Consider the following 20,815-nt stretch of genomic DNA (forward strand, 5'->3'; position numbering starts at 1 on the left):
ATGTTTTTTTTTTGAAGTTGAAATCCTGACACAAAGTATGAATTTCATTAAAAAAAGGAAGAAAAAAAGATGAATAAAGATGAAAACGGGTACCTTTTGGACCTTCAATGGTGTCCTGTCTCTTTTCTTCTTGTCTGGGAAACAGCTGCTGGTTAATATGTGTGTTAACATCGTTAAATACCATTTACTGTCACTTACACACCCATAGGATGTCATGTCTGTCTGCTTTGGTGATTCCTTTTACTTCACACAGGGGGTAAATCTGAGGTTCAGTCAGGTTGAGTTTATCAGCACTCAGGTCCCACAGTGGATCTTAAACCCCCTGCAGCTGTCTAGGAGTTGGCTTCACTCAGGGTAAGTTTTGAAGAGTGAAGCCTCTGGACTTCCACTGTGTTACATGTGTTCCTGAGAGGATGCTGTCTTGGCTGGGTGATACAGGGTGGTTAGGTGCTTCTGTTAGCAGGTGATGATGAGGATGATGGCTGTGACTGCTGTTGGTCAACTCAGCGAATGAGATGACCGGTGCTGGTACAGTCTCCAGGTGAAATATGCATGCACCCTCACATTTTACAGATGGGTCTGAGCCTGACAGAATCTGCCTGGGACACTGGATGTGTGGGTGAGTCAATAAAAACACCACCAGTCAATTCCCTCCAAATCTTTACCATTCAAAAGCAATACGAAAAATACAAAATTGCAAACGCAAAACGGCTCATCAACAATATCGCACAGTACTGATTTGCTGGTAAACAGCACCACTGTGTGGTTGGATGGAGTATAGCTGGATGGCAGAGCAGGTTGGCTGGTCCCGGCGGGGGCAGTGGTAACTTCCGTGGGCTTTTGAGGTGAATGGGACTGCATTCTCATTGGCCAGTGAAGGAGCAGCTGTAGAAAACATGAGTGTTGGCAGCGTAGTCAAGGGGGAGCTTGAACCCTACGCTCCTGGCACCCAGGCTGGCGCCCCCTAGTGCTGAGGACTGTTGCAGCGTCAGAAGGCTGTACCCTGTGAAGTGACTGCCAGCCGTCTTGGACAGCACCTCGATGAAGCCTTACAGGGAGACAAGACACAAAGTCTCAGGGGTACTACTGTGTGAAAGTTCAGCCGTCATACGGGTTGCTGCTGTGAACTGAAGCCACCAGCGGGTAATGGACATCATTTGATCTGAGACTGAACTATTGCCTGTACAATGGAGAACACAAGAATGTAGTTTAGCCCCTTTGGTCTTTGGCCCTTAAAGACTAACACTGCATCCTCGGAGTCTCTCAGCAAAAACTGCATTTTGGGCCTGGTGGCTCACAGCTGTAGACTTGCAGCAACATGAATAAAGCACAGACTGCTGTGAAATCCATGCAGCTGTCAACAGACCCATCTGCTGCTTGTCAGGATGATAACACCTGGCAGAGACCACAGCACTTTACACTGATCTGTCTCCAACTTCACAAAGTACTTGCAGAAAGAGAAGCGCGTGCACTTTGGCCTCAGTAGGGCTGTCGCCTGAAGGTAAATGGTTACTGTTGCTATGGTCATTGCGCATTCCATATGCATTGTAAAGAGCAAATTCTTTCTTCTTTTTGTGTTAGCAACTCCTACAAAGGTGACATTCTATAAGGTGCAGCCACTGCGAGCTTACTTTTGTATGTGGTAGTACGGCCGCTGATTTCTCCATGTGCGCAGTAATGCATAGAGTTACAAAGCTATTTTTGAGCGGGAACAAACTATTGTACGATTTTGTAAGTTTCAGACGGACCGGTGTAAATGGCTGTCAATGTGTGCCATCTCATTTCTCATTTCCCAAAATGCAGCAGAAAAATCCTGTCACATCCCCCCCACACACACACACACACACACACACACACCTGTCACACTCACCTGGTTTCAGCAGCTCCCAGCTTTTCCACACTGACCCGACACAGAGGACGGGCAGCCCGCGCTCTCCCAAGAACAGGGCCTGCACCAGACAGAGAGAGAGCATCTCATTTACATCTCAAACACAGGAACATGATCTCTACGAAGACAAACTCCAATGGCTTCTGAGCGCCCTCACCTGGTGGGCTTTGGGCAGGACGGCCACAATGTGCTGAGCGAGGATTGCTCCCGCCTTGGTGAACACGTACTGACACAGTGCATCTCCGGCAGCAGCCCCTGGATCAGTGACACACGCACGCACGCACACGCACACACAATGGGACTGCCTCAGAATCAGGACAGTAGTATTACTAATGCCACTGTGTATTTTCCTTCTACCCGTCTGTGACATACTTCTGCCTCAGTGCACACACAGCTCATCTCCATTCACTGACAGCACACTGGAACCAGCCTGTGAGGCCCAATGCTGTGAAGACCAAGTTACCCAGAGTCACCTGGGGCAAGATGAGGGCCAAGGGACAGTGAGCAACCAGCCCGACTAATAATACATATACAATTAAACAGACAACTGCTTTATTTTTTAATTGTAAAGTTACAATAATCAGCATCTATTTCATTTGATGTTTCGATTCTCAACATGTGATCATTAGTTTAAATGTATATTTGTTAGTTTCTTTCTCTTCTGTGTATTACACTTTGGCAATATATTTACAAAGGTTTGGCAATAAAGCAAAGTGAATTAGAAAAAATGAACTAAGTGAGAGAGAGAGAGAGAGAGAGAGAGAGAGAGAGAGAATAAGCAGTTGAGACAGACAGACAGACAGATTGGGGGATGGAGCATGAGAGAAACAAGAAAACTGGAGGAAGTAACTACTGTGTCTCACCTTCAGCCAACTTCCTGCAGAAACCTGCAAAGTGGGACTTCTGGAAGTTTCTGTAGAGGTGGGGAAGCAGGCCCATCCTGCCTGACACCTGCACAGGAGACAGACAGTGTTACAGCAGGGAGGAGGAAAAAAAAACTACACGCATTACTGAAAATACTGGACTGCACAAACAACACTGCACTATGGGATACATGCATATATTTTTGGGGGTAGTGCTCGTTTTGTGCACTGACGTACCCCGTATTCATGTCAGCAACACGAGAGTAAATTGCCGAAACGACTTAAACAGAGGACGTGTGGCTGAATGTGCGGGTAAAAGTGAAGCCTGACGCATCAGGGAACCGTGTCAGACCGATCTGTGAAGGGAGTCGTCGTGTCCCTGCTCATGGACAGTGAGATGTCACAGTCCAGCACTGGCTCTGCAGTCAGTAACCAGCTCCCTGCTCTGCAACGGGTAAAAGGCCTGATCAGCAGCAGCGTTACCGCTGTTTCCCAGCGTGTCAGAGCTGATGACATCATCAACTGTCTCTGCTGTGCGCATTCTCTCTTCGCTTTCATTACTGCTCAGCTGGGTTAGTATGTTGGCTCTAAGCGGGACATTGCGGTACTGTGACAGGCAAAAAATGGCACCCAGTGCTTATCCGTGGGGACCTCCAACCTGGAAGTACTCCTCCATGGCCTTCTTGACGTGTGTGATGTCATGAGGGGGCGTGCTCAGGTTGTCCATCGCATCAAACACTGTCTTCACGGCCAGGTGTGAGATCCAGTAAGCTGAGGAGAGAATTAACCCCTTCAACTCCACGCACAGCTGTGCCGTTTCCATCAGCTTCCCCTGCTCATATCTGTGTCGCTACTGGATCACTAACTCTGTGTCCTTACTGGATCATAACCTGGCTGTTCTTACCGCATCAAGAACCATATATCCTTACTGGATCAACAACTGTGTGTCCTTACTGGATCAGGAAGTGGTGTATTCCAACAACCACACAGATCACCTTCTGTTCTGTCTTTGTTGTTTTTAACAATATTATTGATATTAATTATTAAGAACGAGTCACAGTAAAGCCAGGCAAATATCCTGTAATCACAAACATCACTGGCTGGTAATGTGTGTGTGCTCAGGGTGGCTTCAGTACTGCCTGTGTTGGCTGGAGGTCTGTATGCATGCTGAAGTTCACAAATAAGAGGTGTCCTCTCAGCTCTCTCCTGCTCGACTATGGGAGCTTTGCACAGTTACCTGAGCCCTCATCGCCCATCAGGTGTCCCCAGCCTCCGCAGCCCACCTGAGACCCGTCAGGGTTCACGAGCTTACAGTTAGAGCCGGTCCCGGATATCAGAACCACGCCCCCTAGTGGAACAGAGAGGGAGATCGCACTGAGAGGTCAGAGCCATACGATGGCTCATAGGCACAGAGCTGCACTGTCTGAGCAGTACCGTGCTCGCTGGCCGTTGCCATGGCTCCGATGGCGTCCGTGGTGATGTGGTAGCTGTTGCTCAGCTGGGGAAACTTCTCCTTCATCTCGCAGATGAGCTTCTGAATGGCATCAGGCTGCTCGCCCCCACTCAGAGACATGCCCTGTTAACAACCGCACACGCACACACACGCACACACACACACGTGCACACATACACACATGCGCACACGCACACACACACACACACACACATACACAAATGAAAGATTACAGCATCCTACTTCTCTCATCTCAACAGAATCATGGATTTCTGATAACGTGTGAGATCACGTGCTGTCTGTGTGTTGTATTTATACAGCAGGGAATAAGGAAGTGATTTTGATTGGACAGTGGCAGAAATCTTGTTGAGTGAGGGGGCGTTCTGACCAACCAGTGAGCAGAGGGGTGTGTCTGGGTCCAGGCCTGCCTGGCTCTTGGCTCTCCGCACCATGTCATTGATGGCCTCTATGCATTTATCTACACCCACCAGCTGAAACAGAGAATCAACACACTGTCAGCACTCTCTCAACACACACAACACTATCAACATGCACTTCAATACATAATACATCAACCACACAAACACACAACATTCTACAAATAAATCATATTACCAATACTCCCAACACCAGCTTGAAACATGGCATCAATAAATACACACAGCCCACCTGCCCCATGAAAATAGAAACACATATACATACATACACACCCACAAAACACAAGACAGCACAATAAAATACACAGACACTAATACAACAAATCAACTTGGAGCATAAAAATCTATTACCCAGTGATTGGTAGAGGGTCCATCTGTTTCTGCAAGGATCTCCCCATTTTCTGACACCAGCACAGCTTTGGAGTGAGTCCCACCTCTGGGGGAACAGACAGATCCGGTCACCAATACGCGCGCACGGACGGATGCACGGACAAACGGACAGAAAGAGCGAGAGAGAGAGAGAGCGAGAGAGAGAGAGAAATTATTTTGTAGCATTTTGAACAGAATTATAAACTTCCTTATCAAACACAATGCCTTGAGTAGAAGTCAAATTGGTTTTTCACCTAAATGCAGAACATCAGATCACATTTTCACCCTACACACCCTAATCTACAAATATGTAAACCAAAATACAGCCAAAATATTTGCCTGCTTTTAGATTTTCAAAAGGCCTTTGATTCAATTTGGCATGATGGATTATTTTTTAAACTTATTGAAACTGGTGTAGGGGGAAAAACATATAACATAATAAAATCAATGTACTCAAAAAACAAATGTGCAATTAAAATTGGAAACAAACAAACAGAATTCTTCACTCAAGAACGGGGTGTGAGACAGGGCTGCCCACTATCACGACCCTCTTCAATATTTATATTAATGAATTGGCAAAAAGACTCGAGCAGTCAGCAGTACCTGGTCTCTCATTAAATGACTCCGAAATTAAATTCCTTCTTTTTGCAGACGACTTGGTCCTGCTGTCTCCAACAGAAGAGGGTCTACAGCAGAACTTAAATCTCTTGCACAAATTCTGTCAGACCTGGGCCCCGACTATTAACCCCCCAAAAACAAAAATACTAACATTTCAGAAAAAATCCAGATGTCAGGGAAAAAAAATTCACCCTCGGTTCAAAAACAATCGAACATGCAAAAAATTACACATACCTTGGGCTGAAGATTACTACAACCGGTAACTTTAACCTGGCTGTGAATGACTTGAAAGAGAAAGCAAGAAGGGCTTTCTATGCCATTAAAAAATCTATCCAATTTGACATACCAATTAGAATCTGGTTCAAAATTTTCCAATCAGTCATAGAACCAATTGCATTACACGGCAGTGAAGTGTGGGGTCCACTCATGTACAATGGGTTTGAAAAATGGGACAAACACCCAGTTGAAACCCTGCATGCAGAGTTCTGCAAGTGTATCCTCAAAGTACAGAGGAGCACACCTAACAATGCATGCAGGGCTGAATTAGGCCAATATCCTCTATCAATTAAAATTGAGAAATGAGCCATCAAATTCTGGAAACATCTCCAATCAAGTGACCCCAACGCTTATTGTTTTAAAGTCCTGAAAAGCCAAGCGATGAGCACAAAAATAAGTCCCCTCTGCCAGCTAGTCTTGAGGCTCACATAAAACTAATACGACTAACAAGAATAACCAGACTAATACAACTAACAATCAGCCTCAGGACTATGCCACCCTTGCACAAACAATTCGGCCTAACCAAATTATAAAAACACAGAAAGATCTGACATACTGGATTGAAACAACAAAAAGTCAAAGTAAACTTCAATGCTATTTGGCCCTAAACAGAGAATACACTGTAGCAGACTACCTATCCACAGTGTCTAACACAAAACAAAGGAAAACCTTGACCAGGTATAGACTAAGCAACCATACCCTGGCTATTGAAAGAGGCAGACACAGGCAAACCTGGCTGCCCACAGAAGAGAGATTATGTACCCATTGCAGCCAGGGCATGATAGAAACAGAGCTCCATTTCTTGAGTGAATGCTGCAAATTCAAAGATATCCGGAAGGAATTCTTTCCTGAATTCAAAACAATCTTCCCAGACTTTGAAAAGTTTGAGGACAGTAAGGTTCTAAGAATATTACTAGGCGAGGAACAAGATAGTGCCAGAGTCGCAGCTAGGTATGTGGATGCCTGCCACAGAGAAAGAGAGTCACTCCATCGGTAAAACACTTCAAGAAATAAATACACACACACACACACACACACACAAACACACACATATACACACACACACACACACATACACACAGACACACCACACACACTTCTGTATTTGTTGTTTGTTTGTTTCCATGTATGTAGAAATGCTTTGGCAATACAAATGGAGTTTTTGTCATGCCAATAAAGCTCATTTGAATTTGAGCGACAGCGAGAGAGAGAGCGAGAGAGAGCGAGAGAGAGAGAGAGAGAGAGAGAGAGAGAGAGAGAGAGAGAGAGAGAGAGAGAGAGAGAGAGAGAGAGAGCCTTGCTTCTGAGAACGCTGACACGCAGACAGGCAGGTAGAATAAAGTGAGAAAGCACTCACAGAGAGACAGACAGGAGAATGCTGGCTGAACCCTAGTGGCTCTAGCGTTATCTCCGATGCTCTAAAACGCCGTGCAAAAATTACAAGCTTGAACACCTAAGTAAATAATAAAATAAAAAATAAGGTCATTCCAAACAATATAGCGGGCTATGTAGCTACCTAATGGTACTATTCTGATTGAGGGGAGAGCGTCATCCGTTCAACTGAAAACTACAATTACCAGAGATCGTGAGAAGCCATTCCACTAACAAATAAAATGCAGACAGATACAATGATAGCAGTGCATTTAGGTAAGACACAGCAAACGTTCAGTCAAACCGTGGTAGCTAGCTAGCAAACTAGCTAATTCGCGTTTATAACGCTGCAGGAGCTGGACAGTAGCGTAAGTACCTACAGTCTTGCTACTAAGCAGTGTTTTCTCAAGTTGACTTTAAATCAATGAATTAACCCAGTGCAATGCTGATCGCATTGAATTATGCCATGATACAAGTAACGACACGTGTCAAAGACACAGAGAGAATAAAAGAATTGTTAAAAGTTTGGAGAATTTGATTTAACCAATATTTTCTTACCCTTCAACACCGCCGTACACGGAGACCATGATTTGGCTTCCTGGTTTTGTCATGTGACACGTCACGGGTATTCGTCCACGGAAATCTCTGTGCTGGAGATGGTCTATGCACTTTGACACTTAATGACTCTTATTATATTGTTTGTAGGCTTCGCATAAAAAAATTACCGCACTATATTACTTTATAGGGTGTGGAAACTTGACTTGGTACACCAGTTGTGACCCACCCACAAATAAGAAGGAAGATCAATGTGTGTGTCTGTGTGTCCCGGGGGGGTTATGGCACAGATTGAGTGGAATACAATGACATATAACAATATAATATATTACATTATTATATTATAAATATAACATTATATTATTATGTATTATAAAGTTTAATATATAATGCAGAAAATATAAAATTCATATAACATGGTAGCTAATGCCTTCAAACATAAAATATAACCAATTACGCGCGCGCAGGTTAGACGAAAGAGAAAAAAAAATCTACCCCCGGCTCACACACGGGACACGCGTCGAACGCAGGTAACAGTTCAGCCTGTACCTAATGCAGTCATTATACACGATACCCGGATCAAACTTTTTAGTGTGTAGGCCTGCAGACAATTACAGTTACAACAGACTACAAAAGCAGTAAAACATTAATATCCCCGAACCACCATGTCCAAATTACCTGATAAAACGGTATGTCAGTGTTATGGTGATACCTTGCGCAGTTACCCTGCCAACGTTCATAAAAGCTAGCGATCAAGAATAAAACACCTAATAAAACATCTAACAAAATACAGACTGTAAAACATCGCAAATGCTCAAAAATGTTTACAATGAACTACGCAATTATTTGAAAAAACTATCATTATAGTTGCCTAATAATTGTACTGTAGGCCAAAAAAATGAATATTAAAGCAATAATACACGAGAGGGTGTGCGCTATTGCGACTACTAGCACTGTGACCAGCCAGGGGGCGAAGCCGAGTACTGTGAGCATCACGGAGTGATTGCATTGCCAATGGTTATATAAAATTTGCCATGTTCTGCAACCTATATTTTGTTGGATGCGTTGTTTTTGGAAAGAAAAAAAAACTGATTGCGAGGTCGGAACTGTACGTTTTATTAAAAAAAAATCTGGTTACGCTGTCATTGTAAACTGTACAATGACAGCGATTGTTCGTGAGAGCGATTGTTCGTATATGCAGGAATCTCGATCAATCAAGTTCGTGCCTTCGTTCCTGCATGGTGGGCCCTCATTGGGTTCCTGTGAACGCCTGCCACACTTTGTGAAGCGCGAACTCGGGGAGGGAATGTTCTGGGGTATTTTACCTTCTGTTTTATTATATTATTCGTTTCAGCGCTAGAAGATCTCTTTCCCTGCGTGAAAGGAGTGGGTAGTTTGTACACAGACTTGGTAAACTCTGAGGACGGACGGCAGGTGAGACAGTGCGATGCTGTGGTGGGTGCTTTGCGTGGGTAAATCAGTAAACAGGTAACTTCTGTCAGTACAGAAAGGTACTTCTCTAAATAAACAGACCCACAAACAGATGATGTGTCTAAGGTAGGGTTTTATTATTCGTTTTCATTGGTGGAACATCAGTTTTAAGGGGCGCGTCATCTTACCCGGAAGAATGTGGCAGCGGGAGTGCGGCGTAGCCCGCGGACCCCAAATTGCAAGTTCTTGGGCAAGTTCGATCGTAAGACCGTACCACTTCCACAATGGAGAAGGTGGTATAAAAAAAGTATTTCCTTTCGTTCCCGATTTATAACTTTACAAAAAAAAATGGTTACTCTCAAAAACTTCAAATGTTTAAAATAAGGTGTTTCTCCTGATCTAGCTGAACATATTGTTTCATTTGAAATAAATCAACTTTCGGTTTTCAGCATTCTGCCCTATTTGCGCGGTCGTTACGCCCTCCTTCACTCTAAAGACGGCCTTGTGTGAGGAGGTAGGTAGGTACTTTCTCCGTGTAAATAAGTTGCAAAAGTAGCGCTTTTCTTTGAATATTCACTTGTGCATTTGGTGACTGTTTACGGTATAATTGTGTACGCACGTGTGCACGTGTTTGTAATTTTCAAATATAACGCTTATTTTTGTGAGTTTCACCTAAGTTGCTATGAATCCATGTGTAATGCAGGAAAGGGTGTCATGCTGTATTTTGCCGTGGGTTTCGGTCCGAGGAAATATTTCGGTGCTTTGTTTAGGTAAACTTTTTCAGTGTTGTAATCAAATACAAAATAAGCGCTTATTAGATTTCTGTTTTCATAACGTTCCTTACTAAAAATGGACAGCTGTACGTATGTGCAGTAGCTGCCGATGATTCCTTGACTGCTGAATGGGTAGTGTACTGTATAATGAAATGTTGCGCATAGCTAGAAAGATACCTTGTGGAAGCGTGTTCTAGCAGTGACTGTACGGCCGTCGCCGTCCTGTCAGCCAGCCCGTTTCATCAGTGTGTATGGTATCTTTTGCTACTATCAGGCTACTGTATACTATGTTTTGTGTACTATGTACTGTCGCGTGATGTAGTTTTAGAAACCCAGCTGTATGAGCACCGGTGATTGTATGGCCGTGGCCGTCCTGTCAGCCAGCCCCGTTTCGCCACTGTGTGTGATACAGTAGTGAAGTTTGCCGTTTGAAAGTGTATCGTATGAGTTGCCCTATAGGCTGTAATTGTACAAGTCTAATAGTACTGTGTCCTCAAACAGTCTTTGCTCTCAGCTGAGAACTGTCTCATTGTGGAACTGTACACATCCCGTCCCCGTACTGTCGCTATACTTGCTGTATGCACTTTTGTAAGTCGCTTTGGATAAAAGCGTCTGCCAAATAAATAAATGTAAATGTAAATTTTCCGCTGCGGTACACCTGCGTCAACCCGAAGTGCGGGTGTGCGTGTGCCATTCTCCCAGGGTGCCGGTGTGCACTCGGACACATCTATGTTTGTGTGCCCCAGAGTACTTCACTTCTTCACTGCTCTTCTTATAACGTTAGTTCACGGTGTTGGAAGTATTGTTTAACTGTAATAGCGCCTGAGATTTCGACATCAAGACAAAAGATGAACTCAAAATAGCGAAGTTGCGGAAGTATGCGATAATAGGAAATCTTGGGCAAAGATTGCCAGATTAATGCTGGAAGGCAATATTTTTTCTTTTGCATTCAGTTTGCATATGCATCAATGTTCATGTGCAATTTCATTTCACAGCTGCTAGTAACAACTTTTAAAAGTGTATATATTGGATATTGTATTAACGCTCTGTTGGATTTTCTTCTAATTTTAAAAGTAAACGAACCGGACCAAAAACGCGCTTGGAGAAAAAGCTTTATTCGGCGATGGAATCCGGCAGCGTCTCTGCCTGCAAACCTTTAACTCAGAGAACTGTTACTGTGATCGGCCTTTTATACCATGAAACAAATGGCAACAAACAATAGGTTTACACTGTTGCAACATCAACCTGTGTTCCCAATGCAAAGCGGGATCTGGGATTTGATGCTGACCGCCCCTTTGTGTGGTGATGGTTGCCAATTGCCCACTCCCGGTTGTATGCTACACTTGATGGCTGTTGCCTGCCTTAATCAATTGCTCTTGGCTCCAACTGTAACGTGGCGCCAAGAGGTGTGGAGCTTCCTTTGTAACTATGATAATAAGGCCATCAGGTTAACAGTTTTCTGGATGTGGTTCAGAAGTTAGAAGTACTATAATCTTACACCTCTCTCTCTCAGTGCAGTGTTAATGTACTGGAGTGTCCAGTCAGTGTATATATACTGTGTTATCTGTCTGTCTCTGTCTGTGCAGTGTTAATGCATTGTAGTATCCAGTTAGTGTCTATGTATTGTATTAACCCTCTCTCTCAGTGCACTATAAGTGTAGTGACTAATGTCCTCTATTTCCTTCCTAGTGAGGAATGGCCTACCCAGCTTCGGTGGTGCTGATTGGTAACAGCAGCCTGCAGTTCTTGGATGTGATTGGCTCTGGGGGGTTCGGACAGATCTACAAGGCCAAGCACACAGAATGGGGGGTGGACGTGGCTGTCAAGATGCTGCACTATGACGATGGGTAATACCACAGGCACACTATAACACTCTGATCTCTGCCTGAAACGCAGATGTACAAACTACAGCAAGGGAAAAACTGCAGCCCTAAAATATAAAAAAGGCCACCACAATAAGATCTGGTGAGCCAAAGAGAGCAGTCAGACAGGCTGTGTGACTTCTGTGACCTAGGAGGGGGTGAGACAGAGGCACCTCCTCCTCTCCTGCCCCAAATTCCTCCATCGTTAAGTTGTGGAATGTGATTGATGAGGTAGTGCGAAACTAGTTGGATAAGTTCAGAGTGCATTTCTCTTGCTTGCTTCTATTTTGGGTTGAAATACAAGGAAGAGAAAAACTATACATGCTCACTAATCACATTTTTGGAACAGTAAAATTGGAATATATAGATCTAACCAGGCCTGAAGAGACAGGGAGGGAGTCAGTGATATGGTTGTACATTTGAAGACAATGATAATGGCCAGACCGAAACTTGAACATGCTTGTTTTGTCAAATGACAAAATGTGCATGAATTTTAAACTGGAATGGGCCATGAATGATACTTTGTCAAAATGATGAAAATGAAAACTTAGTACTAGCAGTGTTTTTCCTGGGTTTCCTTTTTAATGTAGCTTTTTTGCCATTTTTTTCTCTGATAAAACTGCTCCTTTTTAACAAATGTTAATGTTGTGTAAATGTTAAAGCTGAAGTCTCTTCCTTTCTCTCCTTCTCTCCTTCTCTCAGAGGCTCCTCCCTCCTTAAAGAGGCGGAGTTGATGCGTAAGGGAGGGAGCACCTATGTGCTGCGTATTTTGGGGGTGTACCAAGGCGTTCCCCCAGACGAAGGCCCCTCATCCCGGGTGGGGCTGGTGATGGAGTTTATGGAGAGGGGCTCGTTGGCATCTCTGCAGGAGAGGCTCAGTGGACCCCCGCCCTGGCCCCTGGCCTTTCGGCTGGCCCATCAGATCGCTCTGGGCATGAACTTTCTCCATTGTCTAAACCCACCGCTGCTGCACTGTGACCTCAAACCCGGCAACGTGCTGCTGGACGACGGCCTCAGCGTCAAGGCGAGTCCCTGGTCTCAGTCGCACGCGCAGGCCTCGGATTACATTACATTACATTATATCACATTACATTGCTGTATAGCAGACACTCTCATCCTCTTATCCTTACATACGCTACAGTTCCTGCATGGTATTCATTTATGCAGCTGGATATTTACTGAGGCAATTCTGGGTTCAACAGCAGTCCTCCAGAGGGGAAGTGAACCAGCAACCTTTCGGTTACAGACCCTGCTCCTTACCACCGCTCCACACCTGATCACTGGGGTTGGCACATATGAGATGGATAATAATGATAATAATGCTGGCTGTTTTTCTGTAGCTCACAGACTTCGGTTTGGCCAAGTTGCTCAGAATTTCCTCCACGGGGTCCAAACAGGAGGAGGGAGGCGGTACCACTAAGTTCATGCCCCCCGAGGCCTTCGACCTCTCATACAAACCAACTCCTAAGTTTGACGTCTACAGGTACTGATTCCTGAACCCCTCACCCCCAAGTTCTAATATCAACAGGTCCCTGACCTCCCCCTCCCCAAATCCCCACCCCTCAAGTTCTGATTTCTGCCCTTCCTCTGTTGTAGCTATGCTGTTCTTCTCTGGACTATCATCACAGGGGAGAAGCCGTATTGCCGTGAGTAGCACTGTACGCACACATCCACACATGCATGCATGCACTCACACACCCACTCACATGTGCACACATGCACCCATGCACAGATACACATGCATGCATGTACACACATAGAAACACATGTGCACTCATGCATGCTTGCATGCAAGCATGTACACACGCACGCAAACACACCCACACATTCATGGACAAAGGCACATACATACATGTGCACAGACACAAATTCACTCCCTCTCTCTCCTTTCTTCTCCTTTTCCTCTCCTCCCTTCCCCACCACTCCCTTTCTTCCTGTCCTCTGCTCCTCTCTGTCCTCTCTTCTTCCTCTCCTTTCCTCCTCTCCATTACTGTCATGTCTCCCTCTCTCTCAGATGCTTGGTCCACTCTGGTTAAGGTAGGGGTCCCTGATGGAGCCAGGCCGGACATGGCAGCAGTGGACAGTGGAAGGGTGGAGGGTCTGGGAAGCCTGGTTGAGCTCATGAAGAATTGCTGGGACTCCAACCCTGAAAAAAGGCCCTTCTTTAAAGGTAAGAGGAAGGAGTTACTCGGTCAGTCATAGTCAGACTTGGTCAATCGATGTGTCAGTCAGTCATTCCTTCAGTGTGTTAGTGTGTCAGTCACTCCCTCAATGTGTTAGTGTGTCAGTCACTCCCTCAGTGTGGCAGTCAGTGTGTTTCAGTCACTCCCTCAGTGTGTCAGATGAAGTCACTCTCTTTGTCAGTGTCAAGTCATTGCATATTAATGTACAGTTCTGTATTGATTGTATTTGATGTTGTGTTGCTGTTGTGTTTTTGGTGTTATTTGTTGCTGTTGTGTATTCAGACTGCCTGCCGGTGACAGAGAAGGTGTTTGAGCAGCACAAGCGTGGGATAAATGCCGCCGTCTACAAAGTGCAGTTATTACTGGTACTGCAGTCACTTTCATTACTGTAACACTGTCATTACTGCAGCCATGCTTTCATTACTGTAACACTGTCATTACTGTAACACTGTCATTACTGCAGCCTAGCTGTAGCGTCACCGCAGTTTCTGTCACACTGACATTACTGCTGTCTCTTTTTCTGTCTCTCTGTGATGGTATAGTGTATGATACTGCCAAAGCAGCTTCAGAAACGTGAAGTATATAACACAATATCAACAACAATGTACACACTGACATAAGCAATATTGCAATAATCAGTTAAAATGAACATGCCAATATAAACAGCAAAATTCCACACAATTTTAAAATGTGAAGTAGTGATAATTTTGAATAATACTGATTATATGTTGCTTTGGGATGTCTGCCCACTGTCTCTAAAGCATTGGCGGGATTAATCTTCACTCTTACTCCCCAAGAGCTGTTGCAGCGTGGCCTGAAAGGACCGTACATGGGGAATCTCGCGTTCATAGTTTGGGAAATAATTTTCCATCATGCGTAGTTTGAGCGGGCTAACAGGAAGTGTACCTGTGGGCCTCACAGCGGCTGCACACCACTTCCTCCACACGCTGCACACAGACAGTCACAGACGCGTCTTTTTCTTTTTCCCTTTTTCACTGAAGTGCTTTCTCGTTTCCCTGCAGGATTCGCAGGGTGAGGATTGCATGGATGCTGTCGATGCTGTCCCGGTCCTTCCTGCTCAGTCCCCTGTCAGAGGTACTGCCTTCAAAACACTCGCATAAGTTTGTTTCAGGCCTCTGCGTCGCTGGTGGGGCTGTAACAGGTGTCGCTCAAACACAGCGGAACTCGCCAGCGTAGGGTTAACCCTTCTGCTTTTCTTCAGAATAAAGTCAAAGACTTGTACCAGTGTCAGACACTGCTTAACAGCTCGACACGGGACAGCTATTACACACACAGCAGTATCTGATATGTAGTAACAGCTTCTCAAAAATGCATAATGAAATATTTTTCAGAAATATTTATTAATTTTACTAATAATTTTTAAATGTTTCCTTTATTTTTTATTTTAATTTTTTAAATATATATTTTAATTTTTAAAAAAAATTTAAATAATTTTTCTCATAACATTATGAGTGAATGTCGTAGGAGTCGTGGTTATGTTTGTGTACAGTAATATTCATAATATGATTTGTAAAACACTACTGAATAATTGTGAGAGTGGCGTGGTGCTAAAGAAAAGGCACTTCAGGGAAAGGATGGTGTTAAAATGAGCTGTTTCTCTCCTCTTTCACCAAAGCTGCACCAGCAGAGAGTATGAAGACGGTGCCCCTTCCTACTCAGGTAAGCAGATCACCTTTTATCATCACTGAGTTACAGTGAGCTGCACTTACACTTATCTGCCTCTAGGGAGTGATGTTTCACTTCGGGGTTTGGCTGCGCTGTAACTGACTGACCTGTGTCACTGTCTGCCTTCCATAGGAAACAGGAAGACTGACCACAAACCACGAGGTCGAAGGTAAATAAAATCCTAACTGATAAAAATGGAGAGAAAAGCGCAGGGGGAAGAGGATGCCTGTGATGGAGACAGAGACAGTGGGAGGACGGGAGGCAGAATAGTAAAAATAACAATGATGAATTTTAATTATAATACATTCTTATTTCTAACACAATGCGCTACAATGATTATATATGAGTATGGCCTTTGTTGTGGATGGTAAAGTCAATGTGTTGTTGGGAGGCCAAAACTATCCATGAGACCAGTTAGAAAAATTGAAAGACTGAGACCAGGGGTATCAATAAGAATATTGAAATCACCAAGCATTATCAGAGCTGGGTGCATGGAACTCAAAAGTGAGGCTAATTCAGGTAGTTCACTGAAAAATTCTTACAAAGTATTTTCTTATTCTTACAAGGATGAAGTAATGTGTGGTAGAGAAATGAATTTCACCATTCCTTCAATGCTGTAAATTACTGCTAAACTGCTATCCCTTCCAGAAGTGCTAAGATTATCAAAGTAGGCATAACCAGACTCTGGTGATTTAGAGACAGACAGCTGTTTTGGCTTGGTAATAACTCACTCATGCAGTGTTTTGTCAAACACTTTTTGAATGTCCAGATCTGTAATATCATGAGCCTGATTTGAGTTAACACATTTAGTTGTTTCCTCAAAAGAGTCAAGATGATTTGTTAAGCACAATCTCCCAGTGCAAAAAAACAGCTGTGACATCCCCATTCTGGGCTGTGACATCACCATGTTTTCTGGGGGTGTGTTTGCCCCCCCCGATTTCCTCTGTTCCAGGAGCTGGTCAGACTTTGATCTCCGAGGGGGACTGGAGTCTTAGCCTCATGAATATCCTGGATGACCTCACCGGCGAGCAGTTCAGTCGAATGAAGTCGCTAATGAGAAGCTCCACGATGCCACTGTGCCAGTCTATTCCCCGTGAAGAGCTGGAGGCGGCAGGGAGACAGCAGCTAGCAGAGCTAATGATGGACCATTTGGGGGAGAACGACTCCATCCTGGCCACGCAAGCCCTGATGAGGGAGATCCCACGCAATGACTCGGCGATGCAGCAGATGCTGGAGCCCTTTGTGAAGCAGGTCCAGGCTGGTGAGCTCTCCTAGTGATAACATTACCTCTTATGCGAATTCTTAACCTTTTTCACGGTTGACTCTTTATTACTGAGCTTACATTTCTCGCATGCATTCCTGGAAAGCAGCGGCCACTCTTTGAGTCTTCAGCGTCAGTTTCGGCAGATTGTTGAAGGATTTATCATGGCAAACAATTCCTGAAAAGTCACTGAGGATGAGCTGTTTGGAGCGGCTGCTTGCTGTCTAACTGCAGAAGGTGGAGTTAGTTCCCAGTCATGGTGGAAGCCCTATCAGGCTGTGAGGGTGTGAGGCTGAATTAAAGAAGCAAGCTGGAGACTATTCACATTATCTTTGTCTCACGGCATGGGTTAATGATAAAGCATTTTTGTGTTTAATTTTAATTTTGGAATTATATGTTTATACTTGTGCTGTTCAACAAATTCGCCATACTGTATTACCTGCATTAACATACAGGTGAATCATAAATTATACTGCTAGCTGCAGCTGCCTCCAGCTTTTCTTGACTCCCTGGTGGTGGGGAAGCAGCGCTGTTTCATACTCTTCCAAAACTGTCAGGAGAGGTCAAAGGTCAAGGCAGTGAAACTAGGCAGCTCCAGGCCCCAGGGCTACAGTAGCATTGCATGAAGGGTGCTGCTTTCTAATGCTGTGCAGTTCTTCTCAGCTCAGCTGTGACCTTACCATGTCTTCTTGGGGGTGTATTTGCGCCCCCCCCCCCATGTGTTCCAGGAGCTGGTCAGACTTTGATCTTCGGGGGGGCCTGGAGGCGTGGTCTGATGAAGATCCTGGATGACCTCACCGCCCCGCAGTTCAGTCGAATGAAATGGCTGATGAAAATTTCCTCTGGGTCGCCGTGCCGGTCTATTCCCCGGGCAGACCTGGACACAGCAGGGAGACAGCAGCTGGCAGACCTCATGATAGAGCATTTGGGGGAGAACAACTCCATCCTGGCCACGCAAGCCCTGATGAGAAAGATCCCACGCAACGACTCGGCGATGCAGCAGATGCTGGAGCCCTTTGTGAAGCAGGTCCAGGCTGGCGGGCACTCCCAGTGATGGTAACCCTCAGTGTCCGAAAACAGACCTGGCCACACCTTCACCCAAACGTGGAGTAACATTTAATTTAGAAACTGAGTAGGGAGTAAACCGAATTGCCTTCATACCTCTATAGTTTTAATGTTCAGATACGTCTGTTTAAATGAATTGCCCCTTTTCTACTAAATGTTTCAGAGTGTGATGAATGTCAGCATGAGGATACAGGAGTACAGAGCTAGATACCAAAAGTGCTAATAAGGTGACCAAGCCATTCAGTCCAGCTAGGATGATGGTTTTATCCGTAGTCTTGACCGTATCGACGACCCTTTCCAACCTCGTCTGGGATACTGTGTCTCTGCTTCCACCGCAAATCCTGGCAAGCTGTTCCATGCATCCTTTCTCACATTCCCATATCCCTACATCCTTGTGTGACCTGGAAATCGGTCACCGGTTGACACCGCAGGGAGTATTCCAGTTCTGTCATCCATTGTCAGGCCCATTGTCACTGTAAGAACCGTTCTACCCGTGTAGTCACTGCAGGCGCATCGTAAAGGATGGCAGCAACCATGAACAGTGCTATCAGCCAATCAAATGGAACCAGGGACTGAATTACTGTTTGTAAGGGACCAGTACAGCAAAGCTGTACAGGAAAATGCTGCAGATTACAGGTGCTGGGCATTGCTCCTATACTCTCAACCTGTGGTGAATTAGTGAGACGCTGGTATGTATGACTGTGCTAGTGCAAATTCACACTTGTTGTCGGTGCTACTCTCAGACCAGTTTGCCTTGCTGGATTCCGCTGTCTTTAGACGCACGGTATCGATGCCTGTTTGCAGTCTGAAACCTGCCTTTCATTCACATGTTTGCATATGTCACATGACTGAAAAGCCTTTTATGTTTCACACTGTCATGGACTGTCCAAGAGGTCAGGTCGTGTGTCAGCGGTGCACAGTCCAGATGGCCCAACGGGAGATCGTGGGGAAGCTGGAATGTTATACCTCCCTGTACTTCAAGGCAGAGGCAAAATTACAACCTCCGAAAGAACTTTAAAGAAGTAGAAGTGCTTACCCCTAGCAGCTGTCAGTGGCTGTCAGTGCCATGTAGGTCGAACACTAAATAACAAGCAAGAGGCTGTTTACAAGGACTCGGGAGCATCTTCCTTTTCCCTCATGGCAGGGAAGATGGTCCTGTTTTCCGCTCCTGTTGCTTGGTGAGTTTTGAATCAGTTAGCATTGTTAATTTTGAGTGGCATTTATTCTTTTCCTGGAGACCCAAGAAAATATGAATTATTATTCTTATAATATGTAACACTGCCAAGAAGGTATTCACTGTACCTTACAACACCAGTAGTGGGATAGTAGTGTGCTATGTACATTCAGGGATATAAGAAGGGGGTTGTGTCTTCTTTCTCAGATGCAGGGACAGAGCACCGCGCCAAGTTTTGTAAGTTGCTTAATTTAACAACGTATCTTGTTGCCAGTGTAAAAAAAAAACATTTCTTAAGAAAATAACTTTTTTAAAATGAACAGAAAGAACTTTTAATCATATGACAGATAACTGATTTCTGATGTGCTCATGTAATTTTTTGCATTTTATTTTGAATGCATTAGAGCAGTTTGCAAATGAGAGGTATCATTTTGTAAAATACTGCCTGTAGGGGAAAGTGACAGTAGCAACCATTACTGTCTACTTCAGGCCTGGGAACAATGTAAAGCTGCTTTGTGACAACTTTTGTTGTAAAAAGCGCTATACATATAAAACTGGATTGAATTGAATAGATAAATGGCTGGTGCTTTTAATTTGGCATTTTATGTTTTAAATTTCCTTTGTGTCATTTTATCACAATATTGCATTTTCTATTATCATTTGTTAACCAATTCATAGTGTAAATTCTTTTGAGATTGTTTGTCCGCAAATGTTTTTATTTTGTTTTTATTTTTATTTTATGTACATCAGGTCTCTCTTGAAAATGAGATCTCTATCTCAGTGGGATTCACCTGAATAAATAAAGGTTAATAAACCTCTGTTGTTAGGATAGTCTGTGCACTTTGACATTGAGTTAATGGCCCTTGTTTTATTGCTTGTTGTCTTGCGTTGCAGCTCACCACACCTTATGTTATGGTACTGGGAAACAGACTTGCTAGGCACAATATGTACATTCAGTGAATTATAATATGTCTCACTAGGTTTCTTCTGAATCGTCTATTAATCCTTTCGATAGACACACACACACAAGCAATTCTAGCTGTATGTGATTTTGACTGTCCAGATCATGTATTCTGCCTGTCTGGGCTGGACACCTGGACTGTCTCCAAGGACCTACAGTTCTTTCACTCATGCACAGAGGCTTGCAAATCTCCTCTGGTTAATGATTTACTTTGAATAATGTTTCATGTAATCACAAATTGTGAGGAAGAGAAAGTAAAACTGTTCCTTTGTGAAGGGCAAACTTGAGTGTTGTTTGTCCAGGCACGATATGGACTATTATTGTTTGCGCTGCAGGATACGCTGCCAACGGACACACTGCTAATATACATAGCGTTAAATACCTAAAATGCGCTGTAATATAATACTGACTAGAGTTCGTATGAAGTGGTTTCAAATTCCTTTTTTTCTGAAGACAAAATATGCTCTTTCAGTAAGATTCTACCTATAACAGAAACTTACAATAAATACCCAAATCATGTAACTGAGCGTTAAAACCCCTCAATAAATGAAGTTGTTTTATCCCGGGCGGAATGCCAAATGCCGTGAAT

The 20,815-nt window shown here is 44.2% G+C and overlaps 2 protein-coding genes across 2 annotated transcripts; one reads left to right on the forward strand and one right to left on the reverse strand.

The window, feature by feature from the left end:
- Nucleotides 1-647: 647 nt before the first annotated feature.
- Nucleotides 648-7,870, reverse strand: nagk (N-acetylglucosamine kinase). Its single transcript, XM_036551557.1, has 10 exons — nt 7,834-7,870; nt 4,993-5,077; nt 4,597-4,695; nt 4,186-4,327; nt 3,989-4,099; nt 3,410-3,522; nt 2,752-2,839; nt 2,046-2,143; nt 1,871-1,949; nt 648-1,048 (listed from the first exon to the last, which is right to left on the reverse strand). Exons 1-10 carry the CDS (start codon nt 7,860-7,862, stop codon nt 864-866), a joined length of 1,029 nt encoding a protein of 342 aa, XP_036407450.1. The 5' UTR covers nt 7,863-7,870; the 3' UTR covers nt 648-863.
- Nucleotides 7,871-9,709: 1,839 nt separating this feature from the next.
- LOC118793547 (receptor-interacting serine/threonine-protein kinase 3-like) lies at nt 9,710-19,488 on the forward strand. The gene is made up of 12 exons (XM_036551771.1): nt 9,710-9,779; nt 11,724-11,881; nt 12,599-12,920; nt 13,237-13,379; nt 13,493-13,542; nt 13,911-14,066; nt 14,362-14,444; nt 15,102-15,174; nt 15,716-15,759; nt 15,898-15,934; nt 16,718-17,026; nt 17,755-19,488. The coding sequence occupies exons 2-12, from the start codon at nt 11,730-11,732 to the stop codon at nt 18,078-18,080; spliced, it is 1,695 nt and encodes a 564-aa protein (XP_036407664.1). The 5' UTR covers nt 9,710-9,779; nt 11,724-11,729; the 3' UTR covers nt 18,081-19,488.
- Nucleotides 19,489-20,815: the final 1,327 nt, after the last annotated feature.

This window comes from Megalops cyprinoides, chromosome 18 (assembly GCF_013368585.1).
Source record: "Megalops cyprinoides isolate fMegCyp1 chromosome 18, fMegCyp1.pri, whole genome shotgun sequence".
In the NCBI taxonomy this organism is placed as follows: Eukaryota; Metazoa; Chordata; class Actinopteri; order Elopiformes; family Megalopidae; genus Megalops; species Megalops cyprinoides.